Source organism: Haliotis asinina, chromosome 5 (assembly GCF_037392515.1).
Source record: "Haliotis asinina isolate JCU_RB_2024 chromosome 5, JCU_Hal_asi_v2, whole genome shotgun sequence".
In the NCBI taxonomy this organism is placed as follows: Eukaryota; Metazoa; Mollusca; class Gastropoda; order Lepetellida; family Haliotidae; genus Haliotis; species Haliotis asinina.
This window is the reverse complement of record NC_090284.1, coordinates 35,056,139-35,081,453: the sequence shown is the minus strand read 5'-3', so window position 1 is coordinate 35,081,453 and position 25,315 is coordinate 35,056,139. Positions and strand designations below refer to the sequence as shown.

General features: G+C 43.6%; 1 protein-coding gene across 1 annotated transcript in view; it reads left to right on the top strand.

Annotated features, from left to right (window-relative positions):
• The window catches only part of LOC137284153 (telomere length regulation protein TEL2 homolog), a 99,864-nt gene that overhangs the window by 15,488 nt on the left and 59,061 nt on the right, over positions 1–25,315 (top strand). Inside the window, exons 9-11 of the mRNA XM_067815844.1 lie at positions 2,200–2,279; positions 3,284–3,388; positions 5,980–6,160. Of these exons, the coding sequence (XP_067671945.1) occupies positions 2,200–2,279; positions 3,284–3,388; positions 5,980–6,160 (366 nt within the window). The remainder of the gene's footprint in view (positions 1–2,199; positions 2,280–3,283; positions 3,389–5,979; positions 6,161–25,315) is intronic.

The following is a 25,315-nucleotide window of genomic DNA, read 5'->3' as shown; positions in this document are numbered from 1 at the left end:
GTCCTTTCAAATATGTGGGTGCTGGGGGAATATGTCATCTTCTAATGACTCTTGATTATTATGGCAGTGGTAAATAAACTATTAGAGGTTCAGTAACTGTCATCATGTAATGGGAGCTTCCCTGGTGTAAGCGAACCGCGAGTTCAGTTTTTGATCACTGTGTGGATGTGTTTGCTTGGGTTTTATTGTAGTATAAAACTACCACTGTGAGTAACGTTATGCATTAGACGGAATTAATAAAGCTACAAACCTGTACATTTAGACACATCAGTTTCCATAGATACGTGTTAATTCTGTGCAGCATTTCATTTATTTCATTTTTGTAGGATCCATGTCATATTGTGCATATTTTTTAGGAATCATCTTACCTATGATCATATAATTTCTGTTTAATTTTCCATTGCTTATTTATCAAATGGCAATAATTTAATCAACCTATGTACAATGGCATGAACTCCTTTTACATGGCAGCCCATGGGATTGTGCATTGTGGAACCATATATAAGTTGATAAATGTGATATATTTAGTTAAATAGTGGTTTGAAAATTGAACTGAAAATACAGCAGTAAGCAGCAGCTGAGAGGTTTCCACGGATGACCAGAAGTCGGGAACAGTTGTTCCCACAGAAAGCACCCCACACCATGCAACTTCTGACCACGAATCTGCCGACTTCCTGTACACAACATTGGGCATACCGTTCACAACGTCATCTGCAGGCTCTATGTCTGCCGTCCATGAATCTGAGGGTAAACCTGGATTCATCGCTAAAGACGACTTTATTCCACTCACTCTGGGTCCATCGGAGGTGACGTTGGGCCCACAGCAGACATTGACATTGATAAAACGGTCAATATTGGCCCATGAGAATGGAGATTAGCAGCCCGCAACCGACTTCAAATGGTCTGTGAGGACAGCCGACCTCTAAACATCTCAGCCCTGGTTCATGTAATTAACAGAAATCTGTCAGGTAGGTGACGCAGGAGAATGTGACAGTCTTCTGTTTGTGACGTCACACGTGGATGACCCGACCTTGGGCGATCAGAAGTGGTGCCAGTTTGTTGTAGGCGACCTCGCAAGTCATACACAATACGACATCTGCATCCCATTGCTCTTGCGACGTCAATAACTGATCTTCCTGTTTGCCGCATGCCAACGACACGTTCACGTTGGACATTTGCGAGATGATTGGATGGGTTTGAGTAGGTTTTGCCGACGTTTTACTAGAGTCAAAAGACCGGAATCCCATTTTGGATACACGGAGGTATCATCAGAGAAAAATAATTCATTATTCTTATATGTTACATTTTGTGAAGTTTCTTTTCTTTATTCAGAGGCCAAGGCCCAAGAGCACACCTTCAATACAGATGACGATCTCCTGTGATCATGTCTTCCTCCTTTTCTTTTGATGTCTAAAAATATAAGGATGCCCTTGTGTAATTTCAGAAATAAATTAGGGTCATCTATTCCAGAATAATCTTTTCTTCATTTTGTTGCTGTCAACTATTTACCTGATCGAGAAAATGGATTGTGGGACATCAGATGCAGAAACTATCTTGTTGCTCTCACTCTTGCCTGCAGTGTTAAAATCGGGGTAAGACAAGAAAGATATAAATGTTTCACATTATTGTGTTGGGCTTTTTAACAGGGCCTGTTGTCTGATGGTTATTAATTTGAAAATCAACTATTTTTTAATATTGTCTTGAATCATTTGTGGTATATATAGACTTGAAAGTTGTTTTGAAATACCTTTAATATTTCAACTAACGCTATTCAGAAGGACTTCAAATTTTTCTTGAGCCTACATCAAGCATTCCAAATGTGTCCAGCAAAGAAGGGAGAGTGCGTTTAACTGAGTTGCTGTTCCATGGATAGCCCAAAGTGAATTTGGCTTAATGAAGTTCTGGCCTGCTGTGTGATAGTATTCTAGATTTGTACAAACATTTCAGGGAAGGTAAGAGGTATTGAGGAATTAAATAGGCATTTATCCAACATTGGGACAACGTTTCTTTGCTGATGTTAGGCCAACACTGAAGCAACACTGGGGTAAAATGTTAACCAACGTAAGAATGCTTTCTGGGACATTTTCTGTGTAGATTCTGTCATAGCTTGTCTAAGACAACTCCCTTCACTATGGACTGTTGTCTGTTCTGTACATTAAGTGAGTATTTTGTGTGAGTATTTGTGTTTTTCATTACTAGTCAGAGAGTGATGCAGAGATCCATGCATTAGTGGCGGCAACTGCCATACCTGAAGAACCAAGTGTAGAGACGCTGGACAGGTGATAGCCATTTGTTGTCTCCCTTTGTTTATATCAACAGGTGCTTAGGGACTGTGAGATCTGTGTGAATGGATGGAAGGTTGCTGTAGGTTTACTGAACTGCATGGCCTGTACATATGGAGGATGTCTTCAGGACACAGCAGTAAAGGCTTACAGCATGTTAGTTGGTCAACTTGATGGTGTCATGGAGACATGAATTCACATCAAATTGACTCTGAATTTCTGCAGTAGTTCTGATCAAAGAGAGCAGTCTATATGTCTACTTGTCTGCTCACCACTAAACCAGACGACATTCTAGAGAAGAACACAGCCAGCACACCAACCTCTCCACAAAACTTGTTACAATGCCTGGTATAGCCATTGTACTTGTAAAGTCACACAACTGAGCACAGCCCAAATGTTTAACTATTTAATCTGCCACATCATAACAAGGAATACAGAGAGGCTGACTCCAGTCACCAGGCATACCATATCACAGTACACCTTGAAGCAGCACCAAATTCAAACTGCCTACATTTAGCTGTCAGATGTCTTTCAAAAATACCCATGAAAATATGGCTTGATCTGCACAATATCTGTTTGTAAGTTCATGATTTGATCTGTGCATGCTTTCATTTACTGGTTGTTCTAGTGGAGAGAAATACATCAAGCATATTGGCAAATAGCACCAATGCTGGAAGTTATCGTGTTTCTTTGAAAGATGTTGTCTGATGAATCTTGGTTCATCTAGTACAGTGATGATAGGTACAAATAACTGTAGGTTCAAATACTTCTTCACCCTGATTATGTGTCCAGGTTTCTAGGCACTGTACCTGTGCTTGTAGGTTTCAGGGCACCCTACCTGTGCTTGTAGGTTTCTGGGCACCAATATGTATTGCAATACGCCAACACACATCACAATATATTGGCAATACCCAGCCCTACTTATGACTATCTTTACGCTAAGAGAGCTTTGAAAACCTAGGCCTTGTTTATCAACATAGACAATGTAACTTACCTTACAGGATGTTTGGGAAAACAAATATATCTGAGAGCCTCCCTGTACCAGCTGCTGCCCCAAGGGAAGCTTCTCATCCACCGCAGTCGTTGATGGACTCTGACCTGGACAGGTGAGTTAACCCTATCATCATCAGTGCTCCATATCATCTGTAGGGCTGTGCAACATAACTGGTTTACTGGTATACCGCTTCAGATATGAAAATGAAGGCCGATATTTCGACATGCAATCAGAAAATGCCGTAACATTCGGAAATCTTCGGATATTTTCATCCTTTATATCACAAACCAGTATAAGTTTGGTTTGAAGTTGTCTTCTTTACTTTTGGTTCAGTTGTTTCTCAATGTTTTGGACCTGAATGTTTTAAATGTTTACTCTGATCTACGATATGTCCTGACTAGGTGAAATTGCTGTCTTAAAATCTCAGGCCTGTTTTTTTTGAGATTGGAGATTATAGTTTTCTGTTAAAGCTTAATCAAGCGGTGGGATGGTGTTGTGATTTTGTTTTGTAAATCGAGCATTAACTCTGTTATAAGTAGTTTCATATAAAAAAAATCTTCTTGCAAAATCTTGCAATACATATTGCAGTATGTCCTTTCACATTGCAACATATCACAGTTTGAAAATTCTCTGCAGTACCCACCCCTAATTATATAACGGTCCAGTACACCGCCACCCTGACCAATTCAGCCTGCAAAGGTAGAACAGGACCCAGACACCCTCATTCTTTGTTTTGAGTGTTCATGGGTTGAAAAGCGCCCAAATATTCTGATCATGTCTTTTGCTTTGGGAATCACCACCAAAATGTACAATCGATACTATACTGAGAAAGTATATTCCAAAATAGAACAATTCTGACAAATACATCTTTCTAACATTTTATTGTTTTTTTTCCTGAATATCCAAAAGTTTATGTTGTTTCTCTTCCTAACGATCCTCCAGGTGCTTTTTTTTCATCTGTAATATGAGATTTGGCTTTCTTTTGTAATGCTGGGTAAATCTAAGGATCGGAATCCTTCCCTCTTGGGCACAAGGAATTGCTGGACATGTGGAAAGTGAATATGACATCAGGAACCCTGTGGAAATTGTTGGGAGTGTGTTGAAAATCAGAAGCTTCAGAGAAGTATGCCCTTGTCATCAGTGAAGGGAAAAACAAAGATGACAAAGAAACTGCTATCTAGGAAGCCAGCTAAAGTGTCTGCAGGTGTCTCTGTATATTTCAGTATTGGACTCTGATATCCATGGCCCTGCACATGTGTATTTACACTTTCCTATCCATCACGACTCTGATACTCTCTTCCAGTTCAGGCTTCTCCTATTTGGAGTATCAGTTGCACAATGGCTATTACTGGATCATCACAGAAAAAGCCCCAGTTCAGGCTTCTGCTATTTGGAGTATCAGTTGCTCCATGGCAGTTTCTGATTGTCACAACCTAGGCCAAATACATGTCTGCAGGGTATAAGAATTCCATGTTATCTGGACAGTTTTCTTTTTCTAAATGACTGAGTGAATGCCAGTTTAGAAGACTCTCAATATCTGCTATCTTTCTCTGTGAATTTGGGCTTTCTCAAACATTCATACAAGACATAGCTTCACCCAAAGAAAGTGCAGAAATACATAGGAGTGATATTCAACACTGTCCAAAGTCATATAAGTTTATGCTCCAGAGGATTGTTATCACAATGTCGGGACCAAGATAACAGAATTTTACTATTTTCAGCACACTCTTTAATGTAAATGTATGTGATCTAGACTACCAATTGTCAGACTTCCATATTAATGATGACTGCTGATTGGGTTGGAATGCTGACTTTGTTAGTAATTGGGTGTCTTACTCTGAGAGTGCAACTTCAAATCCCAAATGGGGCAGCAAGTACTGCAATATGTAATTCAGACCTTGAGGTACTTCTAAAGTGATTTTATGAACTCTCTGTAATATGGCAAAAATCCACTTTGGTGTTTGGGTTTACATAATTGCAGAACATTGCTAGTGACTCTAGGGTCATCAATGATGTTTCAATGATAATTGGTGGTTTGTCAGATAATGCCATGAATGGTGATTTGGTAATATGTCAAACATGTCCGCATTTTGTCGTCCTTACAAGGAATGCATGCTATTACACAAGGAGGAATGTAAACAGAAATTCCAAAGAAAAACTGTGAAGTGCGTATAAATGTTCATAATGTATTTGGATAGTTTCCAATATCAAAGGAGAATAACATGTTACAATTTATGAAGGAAGGTAACAAACTTAGAATTTTAACTTGATCATCAGGGTATCTAGCAGTAACTTTTGAAAACAGCCTGTCCCTGGCAGTCAGGAAGGCAGGTATTTGTAGCGCTGATGTAAACTTGAGTTCTGATTTTAATAATAGTGTAATATGTGAAACATTGTCTCAAATGGCATAGCTGGTAAACTGGTTAGACCTACAATGTAGCATTTGGAGACAAGTCAGGCCTGTGGGATCCTCCTTTATGATCAAGCAAGTTATGCTCATTGGTTTTTTTTAGACATCTGCTTCATATTTTCATAGTTTCTTGTATATTTATGTCTTCCAGATATATTTATTGTGGGTTTATATGTATGTGAGGGAAAGGCAATAATTTAACAGTATGCTCGATGAGCATAAATATAAATGTCCACTTTGTGATGGACTATGTTGTTGGCATTGTGTCAAGGTCTTCTGTTGATGTCCCACAGCGACGATGACCTTCAGCCTTTTGACATGACACACGATGTAGTCCAGACCAAGGTGAAGGCCCCCAAGTATGTGCGTGACTGTATGGATGGCTTGATCAGTGCAGACGATGTGGACAGAGTGGATGTTTGTCTCCAGGAGGCTGAGACGCTCATCAGGAGGAATCCAGATGGACTTCATGAGGTAAAAATTCTCTGTTTCATAATTTGCTTTCATTTTAACTTTTTAGTGAAATTGAGATCATTTTCATGAAAATCTGTTGTTTTATCTGTTGGAGCTTGCTGGTTTATTGGTCGCTTTGTCGTTTGAGGTAAGGATGTTTATGGACATTGATGTCAACAGACACCAGACGCATGTGATGATTACACAATCTCAGAATATGTATGCACATACATACATACACGCTCGCACGCACGCACGCACGCACGCACGCACGCACGCACGCATCTGTCATTTAGAGACATGAAACTGACATGTTTCATTAAACACATTTTCAGAGATAAATTGTGCAAAGAGTACAGGGATGAAATGTCTCCCAGTGACAAGCATTAAGTGATTTTGATACATTCCTATTCCTATATGTCGTCTGCCTAAAATGTCATGCATGACAGTTTTCAGTGTCATGGGATGCAACCTAACTTGATGGCTTTTGTAGTGAATGGGTGCATGGTGTGACTGAAAATGTGATGTCGGGATTGTGGAGGTTGAGAAACATGTGGTGCATATCCTGCAGGGGATCATGTCACCACTCTATCTTCATATATACTCTGGACCTGTTCTTCAACAAAGCTTTGTTATTATAGGTCAATTCAATTTCATTTCAATTTCAATATTTATTGATTCAAGTCTCAATAGATATTAGTAGAGCCAAGGATTGATATAGAGTCCTTGTTTTATTTCACAACTATCCAATTGAAACAAATGTCAATTCCTCAAATTTATTCTTCGTAAATGCTGAAGTCTGAAGATTGACTGAAATAACAAAACAAAAAGAATCTTAGGTTTCAGTCCGCAGTGAACTAGACAAAATGGCTGACATCCATTCACTGACAAAGTTACCTCCAAAAGCAAAATATAGACATTCAAAATTACCAAATCAGTATAAAGTTACTCAAATATATATAACAATAAACTGGAGTGCATACCATTTTGTTTGACCTCCACATTCGTCCAATCTAGTGTGAGACACTCTTACTGTCCAACTCTCTCAGCCATGTACTTCCCAGTCACCCATCTAGAGTTACCCGACTTACCTTAGTCTAGGTAACTGAATCACCTCATAAATCTCTCTCTCTCTCTCATCTCATAAATCAGTCATTTAATCACACACACACACTCTCTCTCTCTCTCTCACTTGTAAATTCAGCTATATATTTACTCACTCACATGACACATCCTCTCGTGGCCACTGCCTGTAGTCAACTGCTTGTCCCCTTCAATAAGTCTAGTCCACTCTGTCCAGTCAAAGCCAATCAGTATCCAAGCCCATCTATTGTGTTTGTATTACAGTCCAGGTGCTATCATGTGAGCTACACTCTAGTAGCCTTAGCATCAAACTTAACTTGTATCAAATTCCCTCTTTTCTTTCTTTTAGTCATTTTTTTTTCATAACTGAAAAGATCAAATTCCACTTTATCTACATGGACGTTGATGTCTTTATCATGTTTATGTACAAGTTCAGGAACATGAAGGTAGGAGTCCGAGTCCCATATCAGTACAATAAATCTCTTTTTGTCATTTTGGAATCTGATTAAAACTTTGTACAGGGTTAAAATCAAAATTTCCTGTCACAGCAAAGCTTCAAAGCTGCCTGTCACAATGGACTTGAAGCAGCCTTGCTGGTGATGCCCCTCTCTTGGCCAAACAGTCTGAGAGCTGATGTTTTGTGTCCACCCTCTGTATTCTTTTGGTGGTTCAAAATAGACGTCTCTGTCTATTATTTGGCCCTGCAAAAATGCTGTCTTGATGTCCATTGACCTAGGTATCCATTGATTTTCGGCCATAACTGCCAACACGACCTTCAGGGACTCACTTGAGCAGATAGGAGAATCTCTCTCAGTGTCACAAATATTGTTTTCTTCAAATCCCCTCACAACAAGTCTGGCTTTCAGCAAGATTCCATTTTCAGTTTCCTTCATAGTACAGACCCAGCATGTTGACAGCATCTTCTGATTTCCTTTTTCCACTTCTTCATAAACATCATTATCTTTCCAGTTCTGTAACTCTGCTTGTTTGACTTCAGTCCATGAAATACCATCTGTAATGAGAACTTCATCTTGTGAAATATCATCTGTCTGTGCTGCTGATTCTTTTAGACACTCATCAGACTCCTTCAAAATTTGTAGACTTTTTATTTGGCTCAGGTCAATACACCTTACAGGTCAGGTCAATACACCTGTCTTACACCTTTCATGTCTTCCCCCTGAAGCTCTATATTATACCAAGACTTGTTCTTTCTGGTAGCTTTACCCGCTCAGTTTAACACTTTGGCCTTCATTATTTCACCACTATCCATATGCTCATACGAGATGCTTTTACCACTTTTGACCTTGCTCCAATCTGTTCTGTTCAAATCACCGTCTCTCACATCTAAGCCACTGTTGTCAGTGTCATCAAGGGCATATTCCTGCTAACTTGAAGTTTCTTGACTTCCTTCACTATTGTCTTTGTTTCATTCATGCAGGTCATCAGTTTCTTTCTGGTCTCCTAACTTTTGTAGCCTGCATTTATGTACTCTAACCAAAGCTCCACCATGTCTAGCAAAAACCACAACCCCTTCTTGTCCGATGACAGTAACTGGTCCCCGCCACTTTATGCTGTCAGGTCTCCTGTAGTGGACTTTCTCTCCATTAACAAAATGACCAGACTCTGGCCTGATCTGTTTCCTCAAAGCTCTTTGGATTCATTCAGAGGATTCAGCTTTGGTGAACTCCTGCCTCATAGCATGCAGAGTGTTGATATGTTGTCCAATAGTCTTGCTCTCAGTTGTTCCGTGTAGGTCATTTGTCAAATTCGTAGTCAAGTTTGGGTTTCTGCAGTAAACTAACTGGTGTGCACTAAAGCCATAGACATTGGTCATTGTATTCTTGGCTGAGAGTGCCCAGCTGAGTGCTGTCAATCAAAATTCTGCTCTTGACGAACTTTCTTCAACATTATCGTCAAACTTAGTAGTATAGGGAATGACAGTTCTGAACCACTTTCAAGAAATGTCTCTACAAAGCCTTATTTAGTAAATAAGGCTTTGGTTGGGTCATTAGCTCTTGCTACTATTACCCCTACTACAAAAAAGTTGGCGGTAATTACTATGCCTACTTTGTGTTGGTAGGAGGTAACACTGTGCCGTACGGTACGATTAATAATTCTTCTCTTACAAACCCCCTACCCGGCCCATCCCTCAAGTAGTACAAGTTAGGTTCGTCGGCTTTCATATCCACTTTATCTATGTTGTAAGTTTTGACTGACCATATAGGATCGGTGGCTCGCTTACGGCTATCGCCCTCGTGTTCCCCTATGTCATGTTTATATCGATGAAACAGTTTAACGTGAACCGCCTACGATCTCTTTGGTGTTCATAATAAAGGCTTGCTGGGCTTTTTGTATCCCCTGTTCTATATACTTTTTTTTCTCGTCCTCGCTGATAGCAGACTTACGAGACTTACGAGACTTACGAATATCTTGTTTCATTCCGTTATATTTTTTGAGTTCAGATAGGATTGAACGAAACTCCTCTTCTGAGATCTTACTATCAGAGAGTGCCGTGGAAATACGCTCACTCACTGTGTTCAGCTTTGCTTCGGCCAGAACCCTGATCTCGTCGTGTTTCAATGCCTTACGATTAAGTCTGCGTGATACTAACTTAAGCGCCAACCCTGCTAACCCTGCCACTCCAGCTGTTATTTCAATACCTAGCACTATAGGTGCAGCCACGATGGTAGCTAACAACCCAACGCCTGCCGCCCCTAGTCCCATGCTGGTTGCCATAAGGGTAGTGTCAGCCCCGTCCACGATATTGAAAGCTCTATTGTACTTTTTACATAGTGCTTTACGCGTGTCACGGTCTTGTTCTAGTTGACGTTTCACATCACATAACTGCCTCAAGCAGAACCCATCTACGGTTTCCAGCGTCTTCGCTACTTCCTCTACGACTGGGTACAGACCCATCCTATAATGTATATTTGGAAAGATATTTTAATTGGGTTTCAGTTAAAAATCTATCAATGAATTTGAAGTCTACAAGTTCTAGACCATCAGTTATGGTAATAGGTAAGAGGCTAATAGACTTTTCTGTTGTAATATAAACTCCCTTACGGAGGCTTATTAAGTGGTTTATAGGACCCGTGGGGGTATCCCGTTGTATAACAATACGACAATATTCGTTTGTGTGTACGGCATGCCAGCGTATTGACACCCCGGGTAAAATTTGGTGTACTATTGCGATGTTTTCCTGGTTAAAGAAGACTTCTATGATGAGTGTGAAAGAGGAGTATATTCTATCAACAAGATCTTTACCATAAGGATTATTGCTAAATGTTAATTTATTTTTTAATACAGACCTTAACCTATTTTTCCCGTTACTTCTTATGGATATGGATACCTCCGGAATGAAATCCCCGACCCAGATACCGTTGTTCCTAATCTTAGAGACAAACCTATTTTCGTTTAATATGATATAAGGTGAGGTGAGTGTTAAGTTGATCAGCCATTTGGGCTCTTTAAAATCTGATAACGACACCCGTCTGTACACGTTGTCTTTGAAGTGCAGGATATATAATTCATCTTCCTCACCAGGCTGATCGAATCCCTCCGTATCTCCCAGGTCGTTAAGCGTAGTGTTGGGACGATGACTGGTCATTATTATACTATTACGATATAATTTCCAACTGGTTTTCTGATAATAATTCAGGGGTGAACTTCATACCCATGAAGTGTATGTTGTCAGGCAGGAAGATATTGGTTAGTGATATCTTGTTTTCCACGATCACGTTGACCCCCTGCAGACTGGTGTCGGCTCCAACACCCACCCGCACGTAAACGTTGCAAACTTGATACTGGTGTCGTTTCACCCACCCGAGTTTGATCCCCTTCACGATCTCGATATCATTCCCTGATGGTTCCCCTAGGTAGACTTTGATGACCAGTGTTGAGTTTGCCGGTAGACTCTCTAGTATCTTGACCACGCCTTCGAATTCAGACACCAACTGCAATTTCACGTTTTGTATGGCCGGTTTACTCGATAGCATGTGGGCTGCCATAGTGTTGACTGGGCTGACGACTACGCTACGTCTCTGAGTTGGGACGTAAGCCACGAGCAGGGTTCCATTGTTCACGACTTTGTTTAGGTGGTTGTCTTTGTTATCCGTGAACACGTAGGGAGAGACGAGTCTAATATTGAGAAACCAGTCGTCGTTATCGGGTAACAACACCCACTTGTCATCTTCGGTGAAGACGAGCATATATGGCTTGTTTCGGGCGACGGTAGTGCTCTCAACATCGTCTAAGTCGAACAGTTTACCCCCGAACGATGGGTATATTATCCAATTATTATCACCGGTGTTGACAAGGGCGTACTTAGTGTTGACTGTTGCTCTTGTGGTATCTATCATATCACTTAGGGTTCCACCGGAGGGGATTTCAACGCGTTTGTAAATGTTGTTTTTCAGTTGCAAGGCGTACGATTTACCATCTACTCCGGGAGCGTCGAAACCGCGCGTGTCTCCGAGGTCGGAGATCCCGATATTGACGCATTTTTTCACTCCGGGCCCTTGTGCGCTGGTCATTTTACATGAAGCGTTAAGCTGAGGTATCCTATATTTACAGGATTATGATTTATATCTAACACCGATATTGTCAGCTCAGGTATGTTGCCCTGAGTTAATCTCTTATACTGCAGTGGTGAAAATGACTCGGTTCTACCGTCGTTGTATTTCTCAGTTTTCACCGGCACTGCTCTCAGTATAGTGGAAGGGTGACCTCCTTGAATGTTGTACATTGTGCTCACCTGATCGAGATGAATGTACAGCTCTTGGTACGGTACTAGGTCGGGTAACTTCGTACCTGTGACGGTTGTTGTTGGTTTTATCTCGTCAGGAGACATACCGAGTATCCTCGCTAATGGTCGGCCGAGCCTCAAGGGGTTTCTTCCGTTGTTGATTAACACCACTGTGCCGTTTGAGTCGTTCATCTTGAGTTCGGCTCCCAGGGGTTTGAAGACCTCGTCGTTTAGAGAGCACACGCTGTAGTAGCCGTCAGTTATCTGGCTGCGAGTTCCACTGACGAACAGCTTATTGTTGCTGATATTAATGTTAGTCCATTGCGGTAGGTAGGTGATATCGCAGAGTGCGACTTCGAGTTGACCTGACGTGTTATCGATCGCGTGCGTCAGCTGAACGGCCTCACCGCTCGTTATCCCTGGAAGTGTTATGTACATATTATAATATATAATTTATATATTATAATATGGATTTAGCACACTTGAAAATCGTGGTGAATGCAGATGGTACGGGGTTTAAAACAACCTTTATTGATATCTTTGAAAACTATATCGTGTCCGTTAATAACGCGCAGGCGGTGGTAAACTGGAATCAAAACCCAATGCAGTTTTGGCAGAACCAACTCAACTTTGCTGTGTGGTGTGCGACGACAGGGTCGGGTGTGACACCAGACTACGGTATAGACGAACTGAGTAAGGCGGTTATTTTGTTTCATATTTATTATCAAACGAGACGAATATTGAAGGAAATAAGTGCTCCTCTTCCCCAAGATAAAGCGTGGAGTATGACGAATAACACCTATGATAGACGCGCTTATGAACGTATTTGTGGGGAGTTTGAGATTCCAACGAATAAAGACTTTCGCCTTCCTGGTGTGAACCATGGTCTCGGTATAGTTCTCGTGTACTTCTACAGGTCCGGAACATATTATGCCGGTTCTAAAGATGGTTCATACAACCCAAACCGTCATACATTTACAGGCCCCACAACGAATGAAAAGATCCATGTCAGCTGTATAAAGCAAACCAATCCTGATGCAGCCACAGCCTGGACTAAAATGATCTCAAAAACATCGAAAGAATTCACTCGTGCTGGTACAGTACGCTTGAACGACTCGATTCGAACGTACGTGTGGGCGCTGTTGGGTGCGCAGTCGATGACGCGTTCCAACATCCTCGGTAAGGGAACTGCTTACGACGCTCAGACACAATTCGTTTCCAACGTTGATGATGCTATCAATTCTCCAGTTGATCTCCCGAGGGCCATCGACCGTTACCAAAACGTGTTAGAATACGCCAGATCGAAAGTCAATTACGTGTTCGGCGTGGGGTTGTACATGGCTCCGAGTGATATGCAACTGAGAATAAAAAAAGTGGTGGGTTATAACAACAAAATAGTCATAGCCACGGCGGACCAAAAGTCTGGTGTCAACCCCGATATTAACACCCCCTATATCCCACACATCCCACCACGTGAAAAGGGTATAGTGGCGCCACCCCCGGAGTCTAAAGTTCATGTGCCCCCCACACACCCCCATATGCATGTGGGGGTACCCCCCTATCAGCAGCATATCGATAATAAAACGGCCCTAGTGGTTGGTGGGGTAACTTTGGGACTTATTTGGTTAAAGATTTCTTAGCCGCTACGTACACCAGACCCGCCACGGCGACGATGGCTGCCCACAGGTTTTGACTGAGCCACATGGCAGTTTTAGACAGAGCGCTCAACAACCACGAGACGATGCTACCCAGGATGCCGGGAAGGGCTTCGGCGGCTTTACCAGCCAGTTTAGCTAGGCCTTCCCCGAGTTTTTTTATCCAGTCTTTAACACCACCGCCTGTGGGAGTGGGAGTTCCCCCGCCGGCAGGTGTGGGGGTTCCCCCTGTCAGTGACACCACCAGGGTTGATATGATGAAACCCAATGCAGTTAGAATGCTGGCGATGGTGATCCCTTGCTCCCGGAACAATATCCGAATCCTGTTGGCTAAAGTTGTATCCTCATTCAGTATTCTATCGATTGTTTCCCGAATGCGACTGATCTGGGATCGAAGCTGTTCACGATTCGAGGAAGCGGATTCCAATCGTGTACGTCTCTCGTCTTCTAAATCGCGTAGTCGTTCATTGATACGACGCTTCATATCATCGTTTTCAGTTTCGTTGAGTTTGGTTTTTTCCTTAGCGATGTGCTCGTCGATTTCGTTCAGTTTCCCCATGTTGTTCACGAGTTCTCCACGCACGCGTTTCACGGCTTCGTCTAAGCCGCGCAGTTCCCTTACTGGAAAGTCAAACCCCGGTAACGGTTTGTCCCAGTAGGTGCTCAACAGTTTTTCTATGCTGTCCGAGGCTTCTGTAGCACGCTGTGGTGTCATTTCATCTCTAATGGTGAGGTGGGATCTGGTAGCTTGCAGATCTTCTTTAACGGCCTTAGGTATTGCACCACCGTAATCATTCATGTTTAGATGTTCACGGATAAATTCGACACCATGGCGGCTGGCTAGAGTTGACAAGGCCAGTGGTTTTTTATTGCTCTTGTTAAAGAGGTCAACCCCTGGGTCAGACTTAAGGCGTAGAACACCCTTTGTATCAATAAAAAAATTCTTATGGTATCGACCCTGTGGTTCAACGTAGTTTTTATCTCTTCTTAAACTTTCGTAATAATCATTTACCGTTGTTTCCAAGAGTTCTTGGTTCAATGGTGAACTAGTAAATGAGGTCTCCTGCTCATCATCGAATGCCTGGGCACTAGCGCCCGGCATCTCCGTCATATCTATGTCTTCATCCATTAGTATTAAAAATATATTTCTTTTATATAACAATGTACGGCAGAAAATTAGATCCTTTCAGAAGATTGAGAGAGCCATTAGGAGCCAGAGCCGTGCGCCAGTCGGTGACCATCACCAACAATCCCAGCAAGATAGACCAGAATCAAACTCTGCTGGTTAGATTTCCAAACCTTGGTGAGAATGACCTCATTGTACCAGGCACTGTTCGACTGGCGTTCAATATCACGTTGACCTCCGACAACGACAAACGCGAGCTAGTGCGGAACGTGGGTCGAGCTATCATCAAGAAAACGACCGTCAAGATCAGCGGTAACGAGGTGCTGAGCATCGACGACAGCGACGTGTTTCACTGCTACAAGGATCTCTGGAAAAGCGAGAGAGAACGAGTCAATGATGTGTACCAGGGCATCAGCAAATCAACCCGGGCGCGCATAGGATACGTCTTCACGCAAGACCAGCAAGACAAGCTATCGGACGGTGAAAAGGCCATCGCTCTAGCATACGGGAATCGATTCTGCGTGCCGCTCGACTTCGAGTTGCTCACGGGACACGCGCCGTTTTACCAGGCCGCGCTGGGTGATAGGCTCGAATACGAGCTCACGTTTAACGACTATAGCAAAGTAGTGCGTACGCCGAACGGTGATGAGGCTAGTTATGCCATAGACAACATCTCTCTGGAGTTCGACATGGTAACTAGCCCGGAGCTGGCCAGGCAGGTTCGAAGCCAGTACTCTGGGAAGATGGCCATCCTGTACGATCGCGTACTGAGGCATAGATCAGTCGTGCGAGATAAGAGCGACACTGTGTGGAATATCAACCTGAACGTGCCGGCGCGATCGATGAAAGGTATCCTGGTCGTCCCCGTGGAGGATTACGATCCATTCCGGAGGGACAGCGAGAAGTTTTTCAACCCCGAGATTGAAAAGGTGGAAGTTACCATCGAGGGCGTGCCCAACCAGCTGTTCAGTCATGGTATGAGACCACACCAGCAGTGGGATGAGATAAAAAAGCTACCAGTTGGGGACTACATAACAAAGGACCTGGACCTCGGCTCCGTGCAGATCGGTGAATACCTGACCACCAAGTACGCCCTATGGTTGGACATGCGATCCACGGATGATGATAAACTGCACGGTAGCGGGCGCCGTATAGATAACGGCAGCGAAGGGATAACCATCCAGATTACTAAGAAGGCTCAAACCGCTGGTAAGTTGAAATTATATCTGTACGTTATTATGGACGCGCAACTTAATATAGACAATGGGAGATTCGTGCAAGCCATCTACTGATGGGGGGTACCCCCAGGGGTACCCCCACCTCCCCACTGACCCACACTGCGCCATAGTGTGCGGGCAGACTGGCTGTGGGAAGACCGTTTTCGTGTTGGATATGTTGGAGGGTTACTACAAGGATGTGTTCGATAACATCGTTATCATGTGCCCTACTCTGAGCATGAATAAAACGTACGCGGGACCTTGGGTGATGACGGACCCCGACGTACACAAAATCGGCCCTGGAACACGCCTGCAGGACTGGTTGAAAGCTCTTCACGAGAAATTTAAAGGGGAACCGACGCTGTTCATACTGGACGACTGCAGCGCTAATCGCGAGATAACAAAAAAGAGAGACATGCTATCGTACCTGGCCTTCTCCGGCCGGCATGCAAATCGTCTGGGTGCTAACGCAGAAGTTCAACTCGGTGTTGAAAGACCTCAGGGAGCAGACGCGATGGGTGGCCTTATTTCACTGCAAGGACAGGGATTCGTTCGAGGAGTGTTTGAGAGAGAACGATGTGATGAGTAAATTAGAACGGGAACGGGTGAAGAAACAGCTCGCTGAAACTAAACACGCTAAGCTCGTGCTAAAGACCGACCAACCAGTAGCATATATAGTGTGCTAAAGCTAAGCTAAAGCTAAGCAAAGCTAAGCAAAGCTAAGCAAAGCTAAGCATATAGCTATGATATTTGAAGTATTTGTCGTGTGCAACTTAACCTTCATTTCTCTGTGTTTTGTCTGCATCGGGTATTATATAGTTAAAACTAAATCTTACTTGTTATATTATAAGATGGAGTGTGAGGAATTGCTCGAACAGTTGGGGGTCTCCCCAACGCCGCCGGCAGGCCCCACTGTGGGGGATTCCCCCAAGCGAGAGAAACTGGTGGCGTTGGCTGTTGGCGGCAAAGCCAAACATTACTTTGGAGACTACACTCCGGATAAAATTCACAAAATGACAGCCGAAGAAATCGATAAGCTGTACGCTAGATACGAGTCCCGGCTCGGAGCAGAAATGACAAAGACAATAGGATCGGCTATGACCCAGATATACACCGGTATTGTATCACACTTCCTTCCCATTCCACCAGAGCGCCGACTTTACCTGTGGGAGGACCTCGAGAAAGACCCTTTTATCGAACACGCCGTGAGCTCTATCAGCTGCGGGCTGCACCACAAATATGGTATGTTGTTGGCTCCAGTGACGGCGGCGATTATCACGGCAAAACATTGTCAATTTGAGAGAAAGAATAATAATAATAGTATAGATGGATACTGCACAGGAAACCCCAGTGGAGGTACCCCCAACAGTGATGGAGGAGACCCCACCCCCAACAGTGAGTCCCGAGGTGACGGTGGAGACCACTTCAACAGTAACCAGGCAGAAGAATCCTAAGAGAGTAGCTGCCGGTAAAAAACGGTGGTGTAACCAACATAAAGTGGCCAACCCCCGACTGTTGTTGGATGTAGGTGTAACTGCTGCCGTGGTTATAACATGGTTATACGTGGGGGTACCCTCCCACAGTGAGGGAAACCCTGGGGGTGTGGGGGTACCCCCCACGCCGCCGGCAGGCCCCACTGTCGACCCGCATATCATGTTATAATTTTAATATTTTATATCATATACATAATGTCTGAGGGGAAAACGTTCGTCAACGACGCATACCACGCCACAGTGGTCGCCAGTCTAGCAGTAGGGTACGCTCGGTTGACTAAAATGGTGCTTAAACAACCAACTATCAAGCTAGATTTCAACCTGCAGGATATGGGTATGCTCATAATGAAACTTGGTATGGCGATGGCCACAAAAGACATCCTAGTAAAACAAGGAATAATACCTGATAATATAATGAAATAAATATAGGGATGGCCACGATAGCTATGATGGTCGGTGGGGCGTTAGTGAATGCCCTGGCATTTTCCGGGAGTAATTTCCTCTTCTCGAAACTACGAGATGATCACGCGGCTGAAATACAGGAAGAAAGGAAGCGACACGATCTCGCTACTGAGAAATTACAAAGAGCACAGGACGAGTACGTTAAAAAACGCCTCCAGAGGATCGATTTTATTAACGAACAACTCAAGCGTGAAAACCATGCCATTAAAACATTCAACGATGTCGATGAAGCAATGAAAGAATACTATCTACTAACTGGTAAACAATTGGAACCGCTCAATAAACCCACACTCGCTCAGTACTACACACCATCCAAGGGACAAATGAATCGTGAACTGGGCTTCATAGTGTTGGGTATAGCAGCTACTGCGTTGGTTGCGAAGCAATTAAATTAAAATACCTATATAAGTAAACATGAGACCCGCTCCATACCGATGCGAATACATACTTATGGGGAAGACCGAGGCCTGTGGTAGGAAATGCAGGAATCAGGGGTTCTGTTGTTTCCATATGGGAAGTCCTAACTACACGTGTTCTGTGTGTGGTATCGGGGTTAAAGGACACTACTGTCTATGTAAAGCTCACGGAGCGAACGTAGTCAGACATCAACTCATCTACGAGAATAAAAAGGGCTACATAAAAGAACGTAGGCGACTGCTCAAGATAGACTCCAGTGTGTGAAAGGGTTACCTCCCCTTACTGTGAACCAATTAGACATTGGTTCTCTTAGGTGTAAACACGATGTCTACTGTAAGCGAGCTCAAGCGGGTCGCAAAACAGAGAGGTGTGATCGGGTATTCTAGAATGCGGAAGTCAGCATTGTTGAGATTACTAGGTTTAGGAGCCCCTCCTACAGTAAAACAATTAAAAGCTCAAGCAAAACAGCTTGGATACACGGGTTATTCAAACCTGGGGAGAGCCGGGTTAACCGCATTGTTATCACATGCCCCCGTACCCACTGTAAAACAACTGAAAGTCGAGGCACACGATTTGGGTTTAGGCGGGTATTCCCGTATGAGAAAACCACAGCTTTTAGAATTATTACGACAGAATAGAGCTATTGACCTACAGTTCGTGCGCACTGAGCGCGCAGTAGGTAACTATTTGAGAGGTTGGCGCATGCACGTTGATAGAAACATAGACATTACAGATATCAAGCCTCTGATAGCTGATAAGGTCAACCAGGAACTAAATAACCTAGGAAGTATCAAGTTTCAGATCACAGTGAAAATGTCACTCGATAAGCAGGTTGGGAGTACCACTGAGTATGTTCAGCCTTACTTCCGAGGTAAACAAGAGGTCGTCACACATACAGAGACCATTGATACATCAATCGATACCAGTTTTCAGCAGATACGAGAATACCTAGAACGCTACACACACTTGGGGTCCGGGTGGGTTGTAGATAAAATCGATAATATCTATCTAGACATAGCTAACTACGTGCCGTTCAGAGGCGGGTCATACCTAGCCTTGCCTCCCTACTATAGGAACAAACATGCCATAGTAAACGTTAAGAATAGAGGAAACGATTGCCTGAGGTTAGCTATCAGGTCAGCCTTATTTCCAGCTGGCACTCATTCAGATAGGCTTTCTAGCTATCCCCAAGACAATGGGCTCAACTGGGATGGTATAGATGAACCCACCCCCATATCCCAGATCACTAAAGTAGAAAAACAGAATAATCTGGCTATAAATGTCTTTGGGCACGAAGGTAACACAACAATAGTACACAGGGTCAGCCCGGTGAAGGATCGCCAAGTTATCAATATATTCATGATCCAACGAGGTGAAAAGTATCACTACACGTGGATAAAACATCTCAGCCGGTTGTTGCACGACCAGTCGAAACACGATGGGGAAAAACACTTTTGTGTACGATGCCTACACGGTTTCAGTCGAGCTGATTTATTAGAATCCCACCGGGATGATTGTCAAGGTGTGGGGCAGACGGCCATACGAGTCGACATGCCTAAGGAAGGTGATAATATCCTAAAATTCAGTAACCACAAGAACCAAATGTCTGTGCCTTATATTATATATGCCGATTTCGAAGCCTTAGTTGTGGGGGATACCCCCAGTTGTGCCGCCGGCGAGGCTCCCTTCACCCACAAAACACATGAGCATAAAGCCTGTTCGTTTGGATACATTGTCGTCCGTTGTGACGGGGAAACGAAAGCTCCGGTAGTGTATAGGGGGCCTGACGCGGCTGAAAGGTTTCTAAAGTGTTTGCAGGAGGAAGAAAAAATTATTAGGAATGCATTGTATAAAATCGCTCCCATGCGTCTGACCCGAGTCGACAGGCTAGCCCACGCTAGTAGCACTAACTGTCACGTGTGTGAATCACCACTTAACGGTGATTCGGTGAGAGATCACTGTCACATAACTGGTAAGTATAGAGGCACCGCTCACAACGCGTGCAACCTCAAGCTTAAAATCAACCCTAAGACAATAAACATCCCCGTTGTCTTTCACAACTTGAGAGGGTACGACTCACACTTGATCATGCAGGCCATCGCGAAAATCGATGGTAATATAACGTGCATCCCCAACAACATGGAGAGATACATCTCCTTCAGCTTAAACGGACTTAGGTTCATTGACTCGTTTCAGTTCCTCCTGTCGTCACTCGACAGTCTGGTCAAGGCCAACAATACCTTCCCTATCACCGATCGATACACAGACGCCAAGACTAGACCCCTGCTTATGAGGAAGGGTGTGTACCCCTATGAGTACATGGATAGTTGGGCTAAGTTCACCGAGACCAGACTACCCCCTATTGACTGCTTTTATAGCAAGCTGAATGAGGCGTCCGTCTCACGAGATGATTACTCGCACGCGACTAACGTATGGAATAAACTGGGTTGTAAGAACCTGGGTGATTATCACGACCTGTACTTGAGGACAGATGTACTGCTGTTAGCCGACGTGTTTGAAACGTTTAGGCGGACATGTTTCAAGCAGTATAAACTCGACCCCGCATGGTATTACACCAGCCCAGGTCTGTCGTGGGACGCCTTACTTAAAAAGACCGGAGTTAATTTGGAATTGCTCACAGATTACGACATGCACCTATTCATTGAGAAAGGTTTGCGAGGTGGGGTTTCCATGGCATCCAAACGATACGCGAAAGCAAATAATCAATACGTGAAAGGTTACGATCCTAACAAACCAACCAATCATTCTCTACCTCGACGCAAACAACCTGTACGGCTGGGCCATGAGTCAGTATCTACCTACAGGGGGATTCGAATGGGTACCCCACGTTGATGTTATGGGGGTTGCACCAGATTCGAACAAAGGTTATATCCTCGAGGTTGACTTAGAGTATCCCAAGGAATTACACACATCGCACAACAGCTACCCCCTGGCCCCCGAACGTATGAGGGTTAACCCAGACTGGATGTCTGAGTACCAACATAACTTGTCAGGTGGGCGTGTGACAGACGTTGAAAAACTCGTGCCTAACTTAATGAATAAGACCAAGTACATCGTTCACTATCGCAACCTACAGCTGTACCTGTCGTTGGGTATGAGGCTGACCAAAATACACAGGGTGCTCATGTTCGACCAGAGTCCATGGATGGAGCCCTACATCAGAATGAACACAGACCTACGAAAAAAAGCCACCAGTGATTTTGAGAAAAATCTCTACAAGCTCATGAACAACTCGGTGTTTGGTAAGACTATGGAGAACCTGAGGAAACGCGTGACCGTGAAGCTGGTTCGATCGAGTGAGGAAGACAAGCTCAGGAGATTGATAGCCAGTCCGGCATTCAACCGTAGTAAGATATTCACAGACAACCTGGTTGCCCTACACATGAAGAAAAGCCACATAAAATTCAACCGGCCTGTTTACGTGGGGATGAGCATCCTCGATTTATCCAAACACCTGATGTACGACTTTTACTACAACGAGCTCAAGAAACAGTACGGCGACAGGTGTGAAGTGCTGTACACTGACACGGATTCCCTGCTGATGGAGATTCGAACCGAGGACGTGTACGAGGACATGAAAAAACACCTCGATTTATACGACACCAGCGACTACCCTAAGACCCATGCCATACACAGTACGGTAAATAAAAAGGTCCTAGGTAAGATGAAGGACGAGTGTGCTGGCACGCCCATAGCCGAGTACATAGGTTTGAGACCTAAGATGTACTCCATACTGAAAGCCGACAATAGTGAGATCCGGAAGGCTAAGGGGGTTAAGAAGTATGTGGTGAAACAACACATCAAACACGCCAGATTCAAGGAAGCCCTGTTCAAGACCCGTACCTTTAGGCATAAAATGAACACACTTAGAAGTGATAGACATAAGATATACGGACTGACTATAAACAAGACGTCCCTGTCGCCTATGGACACGAAACGTTGGATAGCTATTGATGGGATAAACACATACGCGTATGGACATGAAAAAATTTGAGGCTATTTACTACAGCCCGCGTGGGTACTGGAAAGGAGCTAGCGCAGTAGATAAGCTAGCTAAAATAGCGCGAGTACCCCCGGAGGAAGCCAAAGCGTGGCTTGAAAAACAAGCCCTGTGGCAGATCTATTTGCCGGCACCACGCTACGTGCCTAGAAGGAGGTTCGGTATTAACATACCTAATAGCGTTCACCAGGCAGACCTACTGTTCCTACCCCACGACAAGAGGTACAAGTATGCCTTAACCGTAGTGGACGTAGCCAGTCGTTACAAGGAAGCCGAACCCTTGACCACGAAAGATTCGGCCCAGGTAGCCAGAGGATTCGAACGCATATACAAACGCAGTCCGCTGACGTGGCCAACAGAGCTGCAAGTTGACCCCGGACGGGAGTTCATGGGTGCCGTGTCACAACTGCTAGCCAAACACGATACAAAGGTCAGGCGTGGCACGGCCGGAGCCCATCGCAGCCAAGCCATAGTTGAGAGATTTAATAGGACTTTGGCTGAGCGCTTGTTCGGCTATCAGTATGCTAGGGAGATGGCCACCCCTGGAAAACGATCGACTGAATGGGTCACGAGGTTACCCAAGGTGGTGTCGGCAATCAACCATGAAGTCACCCGTCTCACCGGTAAGAAACCGGCAGACGCTATCAAACTAAAATCAATAGTTGCAGAGTCGGCCGCTCCATTGCGTGGGAAGGAGAAACAGATACCAGATAGGGCCCTAGTGAGGTATCTATACCAGCCGGGGGAACACGAGGGCGATAACCGTAAGCGAGCCACCGATCCTATATGGTCAGTCAAAACTTACAACATAGATAAAGTGGATATGAAAGCCGACGAACCTAACTTGTACTACTTGAGGGGTGGGCCGGGTAGGGGTTTTGTAAGAGAAGAATTATTGATCGTACCGTACGGCACAGTGTTACCTCCTACCAACACAAAGTAGGCATAGTAATTACCGCCAACTTTTTTGTAGTAGGGGTAATAGTAGCAAGAGCTAATGACCCAACCAAAGCCTTATTTACTAAATAAGGCTTTGTAGAGACATTTCTTGAAAGTGGTCCAGAACTGTCATTCCCTATACTACTAACTTTGATTGTGTCTCTCCAAAAGTCCATTACTCCAGGGTCTGTATGCTGCTGTGGTCTTTATCTCAATGTTGAAGTTCTCACACAAATCCCTCACTTCACTGCTGTTAAACTCGCCACCCTTATCACTGAACAGTCTTTTCGGTGCACCATGCACACTTATCCAGCATGACAAAAACTTTGTTACAAACTCTCTTGATTCCTTGCTTCTCATTATGGCCCCTGAGCTAAATCTGGTCAACTGGTCAATAATATGTAAATACCATACTCTGTCTTCAAGTTGATGGAGATCTACCGCAACTGTTTCATTGAAATCTGAAGCAAGAGGAAGGCCAACTGCTGGCTTAGGTGGTTGTCTCTTAATTGCACATGCATTGCACACCTCATCTATCACATCTATCACACTGATAGTCTCTTTGTCAATCACACCAGCATTCTGAATCAGTTTTCTGAGGTGTTCTTTCGATGTATGTCCAAACTGTTTGTGCAGCTTCTTCATGATAATTTTCTTCTCTTCCTTCCTTGCTGTTTCTTCTATCACCAGGATTTCTTGGTCTATGTGGTGACTTTCAATATGTGCTCTGTCTCCTGATATTTTCACACAGTAATGGCCACTTGAGGTCAGACTGAGAGTAACTGGTTTGTTAAACATTTCAGCTTTGTCTGTACCTAAATCCAACTTTATCCCAGCTTTCATCAGGGATTGCTTGCGCAACAACAATGGAATATCAGCATTCACTACCTCTGTCTCTATCTTACACTCAGTTTCACCAATTGTTGCAGGAATTAAAGCCGTCATGGATGATGTCACTTTGACTCCATCTCCAAATCGGAATGCTGTTTCACTCTCTTTAGTAACCACATCAGCCTTTCTCTTCTGACTTAAATTTCCTATGAAATTGTCAAACCACTGTCGACCGCATACTGCTCTTGTACAGGCCGTATCTAGAACTGCGCATCCAAAGTCTTCCGTCATAAGGATGTGATTTTCTATCTTTTCTTCTTTGGTGAACAAGGTAAGATTGCATGTTTCTTCCCAGATGTCTTCTGTCACTTTGATCTTCTCTTCATCTTTGTGTGGACAGTCCTTTACCCAGTGGAAAGTTGACCTGCAAATCACAAATCACACACTTTGTTCTGCGACCAAATCTGTCTAATGGGTTAGTTCCTTTCTGGTTACTACCCTGTGACCATGTTCTATTTTCAGTGAAGTATTTATAGCTAACTTTGCTCCTTGGATCATTGCGAGTCATGTATGCTGTTTCTTGTTTGATATCAATAGAATTTTCAGAATTAATACAAGTTGTGATGCTTTCACCAAATATTCTTTTTAGTGCTGCTTTTACTGTCTGATATTTTCTGTCACAAACACCAGTTAGGACCAATTGCCTTTTTCTAACTGAAAGATTTGCACAATCCAGAAGTTTGAAAGCAAGAATGGGGTCAGGAAATTCCAGCTGGTATCTTTTGCACATGCCATTTCTTCTCTCAAATTCAATGATATATTCTTTCATACTTGTCCCACATGCTCGACGATAACTATCAAACTGGGTGTATGTAGAATAGGCCAAGTCTATCTCGTCTTGCTGGTACGAGGAGTCAAGTGCTTTCAGTAAGGTTTTCAATCCTCCTTTTCTGTTTAAATCTGTCACATCAATGTCCAAAGCTTTAGCCTTAGCTTGACCAGTAAGTGTGAGAGTAGCTGCCAATGCTTGCTTTTCTTCAACTACATCTGTCATCAAACTCCAGATGATATTCAAACATTCAACTCATTTTTCCAAACTTCATAAACACTATCTTCTTTCAGTGTTGGTGGTGATTTAAAATTCACAGACATTTTCCTCTTTAAAGTGAATTTTACGCTCTGCTACCA